At 36.8% G+C, this 5,400-nt stretch overlaps 1 protein-coding gene across 1 annotated transcript; it reads left to right on the top strand.

Moving 5' to 3' along the window:
- The first annotated feature begins 1,377 nt into the window (after nt 1–1,377).
- On the top strand, nt 1,378–5,119 carry LOC113770745. Its single transcript, XM_027315314.1, has 3 exons — nt 1,378–1,456; nt 1,562–1,673; nt 2,315–5,119. The coding sequence occupies exon 3, from the start codon at nt 2,409–2,411 to the stop codon at nt 4,701–4,703; it is 2,295 nt and encodes a 764-aa protein (XP_027171115.1). The 5' UTR covers nt 1,378–1,456; nt 1,562–1,673; nt 2,315–2,408; the 3' UTR covers nt 4,704–5,119.
- The last annotated feature ends 281 nt before the right edge of the window (nt 5,120–5,400 follow it).

Genomic DNA, 5,400 nt, shown 5'->3' with positions numbered 1-5,400 from the left:
GTTTTTGTGACCCTTTTCCCCAATTTTAATATGTCTTTAGAAGATCCTCACCTGTTAGATGCCTTAAAGGTACAGGTACAGATTGTCAGTGCAGATCAAGTTACAGATGCAATTGCAGCAACCCTACACTACCAAATGGTTTATCGAGTGCAAAATCATGCCTTAGATCTTGCAATTCCTGGTGGTGAAGATGCTCTTCTTATCCGTGTTGATGAGAAAAATTCTGCATGTTGTACACATGTTCCCCGACAAATTTCTTTTTCTTTATTGAAAACAAAATTAGCTAAGGAAGATGAATTTGAAGGTAATTCATACTTGAGATTTTCAAGTCTTCTTTCAAGAACATCAATCATATGAGATACTTGAGAATTCTGTGTTTAACTCTTGAGTAATAATAACACGACTCTTTTTGTCGTCTTGGTTATTTTTTTAATAAAGTGGGTAACCATCCCCTCCCGCCAGGTTTGATTGGTGGTTTCAAAAGAAAACTACTAAACTAACACTATGAAACTTGATGAAACCTAAACTCAGCCAAAAGTGATGCTTGAAACTTGAATCTTCATTGGATCAACTTGAGAGGTCAAGTTTGCATCAAACTATCTCAAAGAATTGCTATTAACATTTTGTATGTATTTCAGTATTTGATGAATATTATTACTTTATATTAAATTTTAGGTGTAAAAAGCTTTTTAAAATTAGTAAGGTGGTAGTACATTTAGAATACAATATTTTTCTAGAAAGCATATTTAAAATATATTGTTGTTATTTATTTGACAAATATTATCGATCATAATAAATTTCAAATATAAAAAATTTTTTAAATTAATGTGGTAGTTGAACCTTTAAGCTACAACATATCTTTTGAATAAAAATATAAAAATATTGTTGACATTTCATTCTTGGATTTTTTATGCCTTACAAAGGTTCACAACTATTCACAAGGAAAAAAAAATTCAAATATAAAAAATTTCATAATAAATTTCACAAGGGATCATAATAAATTTCAAATATAAAAATTTTTAAAATTAATGTGGTAGTTGAACATTTAGGCTACAACATATCTTTTGAATAAACATATAAAAATATTGTTGACATTTCATTCTTGGATTTTTTATGCCTTACAAAAGGTTCACAACTATTCACAAGGGAAAAAAAATCCCGTGCGAAATGCGCCAAAATAACTACTAGTATGTTTTAATATTGAGTCCTCTAAAAAGTATGTGTTAAAATTGAAATATGTCAAAATAAATAAGTAGAGAAATACAACTCTAATCACACACATTATTATTTAGCTAATATTTGCTTCTAATTGTATCTACGTGTGTAGGTTCTGTTTAACTACTATATACTAGCAACAGTTACATTTTTCTGGTCGGCGTTTTTGAAGGCGGGATTTATCCACCCTTCGCCGCTGCTAGCTGCCGGAATCTTGGGCCCCCAAAATTTCAGTAAAATTGTACATGAGCCCCTCTTTGAATATTTACTTTTCTTTTAGCTCTTTCTTTTTTTTTTCCGTTTACCTTTTTTTAATATATATATTTTATGTGGGGTTGCTTTATAGATGTACCCTTTAAGGATTCCTAGATTTGGTCAAGATCTGAAGCAAATTTGAGGATCAAAATAGCTTTTGCTCATCTGGGTCTGCTTCAGTTCTCGCTGCAAATCAAATCTCAGTAAGTTCAGTACAACTCTATGATCTTTGATAGTGCTCATCTTTTTTTCTTTACTTTTTTCTTTTTTTTAAAGCCCCACTTCAGCTTAATATGTGAAGAAATGGTATCTGATTGTTGGAAAGTTTCTTCTATTTTTTGTGTAGGATTTAGTTTCGATCTTGTTGCTTCTTGAAGAATTTTGGTTTATTCTCAGTGATTAAGGAGCAGTAATTCAAATTTTATTTTATTTTTTGAATTTTGAATTTTGAATTTTGACTTCAGACTTAAAACAAAGTTGAAATCTTTTGATTGAAATGAGCTACTTTGGGAAGCTGAAATTGGCTGATTCAGGATATCCTAAGAACTAGTCTGTAAATTACCTGGATTATGTTTTTTTTTAACCGTATTTATTAATTAAAAATAAGGAAATACAAAGGTTCACTTAATTATGTTTTCCGAGTTATTTTTGACACTGTAATGGGAAATTGGTAAGGTCTATTTGTTAATTGAATTCATGTTTACTGGTGTAGACAAAAGGGTGGGTTTTGGAGTTTGGATTGAATTCTTTTGAATTGTCTATTTTTTCGAATTTGGATTTAATTGTTAGTTGCTGAAGTGATTAGAAACACTGTATTGTTTATACATCCATCATATTCCTGTAGAGGTGCTGCTGAAGCCGGAATATAATTGTTGAGGAACAATGATCCTGTTATAGAATCTTCAGGATAGTTGTTGTTTGGATCCTCTGACGTTCATATGGAGTCAAACATAGACGAAGCGCTTACAGTGAAAGCATATGCCGAGAAGCGATTTGTGGAGAGGGACTTTGCAGGTGCGAGAAATTGTGCTTTGAAGGCTCAAATGCTCTGCCCTGAGTTAGAGGGTATAGCGCAAATGGTAGCGACATTTGGAGTTTATACTGCTTCAGAGGTGAAAATTAATGGGGAGTTTGATTTTTATGCTATTCTTGGATTGAATCCATCTGCAGACAAGGCTAAGTTGAAGAAACAATATAGAAAGATGGCTGTGTTGCTTCACCCTGATAAGAACAAAACTGTGGGTGCTGATGGAGCTTTCAAGCTTGTTTCTGAAGCATGGACGGTTTTGTCTGATAGTGCTAAAAGGAACTCTTATGATCACCGGAGAAACTACTTTGCTGCACATTCTGCTGGGGTAAGTGGTTTTGACAATTATTCCAAGTCTTCAGGTTCTCATCAGAGACTTGATACATTTTGGACTGTCTGCACCTCCTGTCATGTTCAGTATGAATATCTCCGGAAATATGTGAACAAGAAACTTTCCTGTAAGAACTGCCGAGGTGTTTTTGTTGCTGTTGAAACAGGAGTAGCTCCAGTTAATGGTTCTTTTCCATATTGTCCCTGGTCATTTGTCCCTGAAAACGGATATGCAAGTCATGGATGTGGGGTTACATACATGCCAACAGCTTCTGCATATTGTTCGGGCAATGGGATCTCAGGACATCATTCTGGACATGGGCCGGGGGAGTATGTCTCTAATGTTTCATTCCAGTGGACTTCCTTTACTGGACATTCTGCTGGAGTTTCAGATGCTAATGGATTGTCTGCTGTTACCGAAGCATCCCATCAGGTAAATGGAAAGGTAAACAGAGGAAAAGCTAATGGGCGACATCGTATGAGGAATGCTACAGGTGATGTTTCTTTGAATAGTTGTACAGTTTATGCTGAACAACCTGCACCCAAGGTTACTAGACCATACAAGAAGAGAAAGTTTGATTCGGGAGGCAATTGTGCCAGTGGCATCTCAGATTCTGCGAAAAGTGTTGCAGAAGAGAGACTGGCCAATGCAAATGGAAGTTTGAAAATTAATGCTAAGCCTTCAACTCCATCTGATACCTCATTAAGACGTTGTTCGGCAGCTCCTGCATTTGATGCACGACAATTGTTAATTGACAAGGCTAGAACAGTAATCCGTCAGAAACTGGAGGAAATTAAGTTGGCTTCAGCAGCGGCTGCTGCTGCACAGGCTGAGAAAAAGAAAAAAGCAGAGGCTGAAGCAGATAAATTTAGTGAGGCACCTAAACGAGTAGGTTTGGGTTTGGGTCATCAATCAGAACCGAAGAAGGCTGGTTCACTGTCAATAACTGTTCCTGATTCAGACTTCCATGACTTCGACAAGGACAGAGCTGAAGAATGCTTTAAGCCAAAGCAGATATGGGCTCTATATGATGAAGAAGATGGTATGCCACGTTTATATTGTCTAATCCGCCAGATTATCTCTGTTAAGCCTTTTAAGATTCACATCAGTTACCTGAGCTCAAAAACTGATAGTGAATTTGGGCCTGTAAATTGGTTGGATTCTGGGTTTACAAAATCTTGTGGAAATTTTAGGGCATATAATGCTGAAGTTGTTGAGCAAGTTAACATTTTTTCCCATCTGCTGAGCAAGGAGAAGGCAGGTAGAGGAGGTTGCATTAGAATCTACCCTAGAAGTGGAGATATTTGGGCTGTTTATCGTAATTGGTCGCCTGATTGGAACAAAACAACTCCACCTGAAGTAAGACATCAGTATGAGATGGTAGAGGTGCTCGATGACTATTCTGAAGACCTTGGTGTCTGTGTGACTCCTTTAATTAAGCTGGGTGGATTCAAGACTGTGTACCAAAAAAATACAAGCAAGGATGCCATTAGGTGGATTCCTCGAAGGGAGATGTTACGGTTTTCGCACCAAGTGCCATCTTGTTTACTGAAAGGAGATTCCCTTAACTTGCCTGATGGCTGCTGGGATCTTGATCCTGCTGCGACTCCAGATGAGCTTCTTCTGGGAGCTAGTGAAGTGCAAAAGGAAGACAGGCCTACTCGGATTGACATAATTTCAGATGACATTTTTCTGCCTCAAAGCAGCACATGGGCTGAAGAAAATCCGAGTCAAAAAGACAAATGCTCTGCATTTCGAGAGAATGATTCCCAGATTTTGTGTGAAGTTCGGAGTGAGGAGATTTCTAGTCAAGCTGAAAACATAGCCATAATTCCAGCTGAGGTTCATCAAGCCAAGACCAATGTGCAGGCTTAGGAGAGAGAGCCTAGTGAAAAGGGAATTTGCATTGCTGCTCAGCCTAAGCATCTAATATGTAACCAGACATGGTCACGAAGCATGGAGAATGATAAGCATCTAAAAGGGAACCATACATGGTGACGAAACACGGAGAAGGCTGAGCAAATTTGGAATCAAGTTCAGAGGTCCAACTATATTCATTATTCTAACAAAGTTGAGACTAAACATGTATAGATTTAAATACACAGCGAAGGATCAGTTCCTTAAAATTTAGATAGCTGGAAGGGATCAAAACCGATCCACGTCATGTGTCTCCTATTGTTTTAGCTGGCTCTAAATTTGTTGAGCAAGTTGTAATGGGAATTCAGTTGTATTGACTGCTTGTTTACATGAACAATTGTCATATTAATTCAGTTGTTTTGACTGCTGATTTAGATAGAATGCTTCAAATGCTCTTCACGGTCTACTTGCCTCAATGGTGAGATTGTAATTGAAATTGACGTTATATCTTGGTATGCGAATTTTGCTATGTATCTGTGGCTCCATTCATTTGCGGGGGTTAATTCTGAAAAACCTTGAGGTTTTGTGGATCCGGATAATCGTGAATGTTGACATTCCTGATTTATGGTTTGTACTTTGTGCACCTGCCTATCTTCTGTTTTCAATTGGCTGTAGTTAAATTCTTCGTGTTTATAAAGCCAGGTGACTCGTATTC

Source organism: Coffea eugenioides, chromosome 5 (assembly GCF_003713205.1).
Source record: "Coffea eugenioides isolate CCC68of chromosome 5, Ceug_1.0, whole genome shotgun sequence".
Classification (NCBI taxonomy): Eukaryota; Viridiplantae; Streptophyta; class Magnoliopsida; order Gentianales; family Rubiaceae; genus Coffea; species Coffea eugenioides.
This window is presented reverse-complemented; position numbering and strand designations above follow the sequence as displayed.

What these genes read in the sequence shown, in the direction of transcription:
- LOC113770745 (XM_027315314.1), top strand. Translation starts at nt 2,409, where the DNA reads ATGGAGTCAAACATAGACGAAGCGCTTACAGTGAAAGCATATGCCGAG.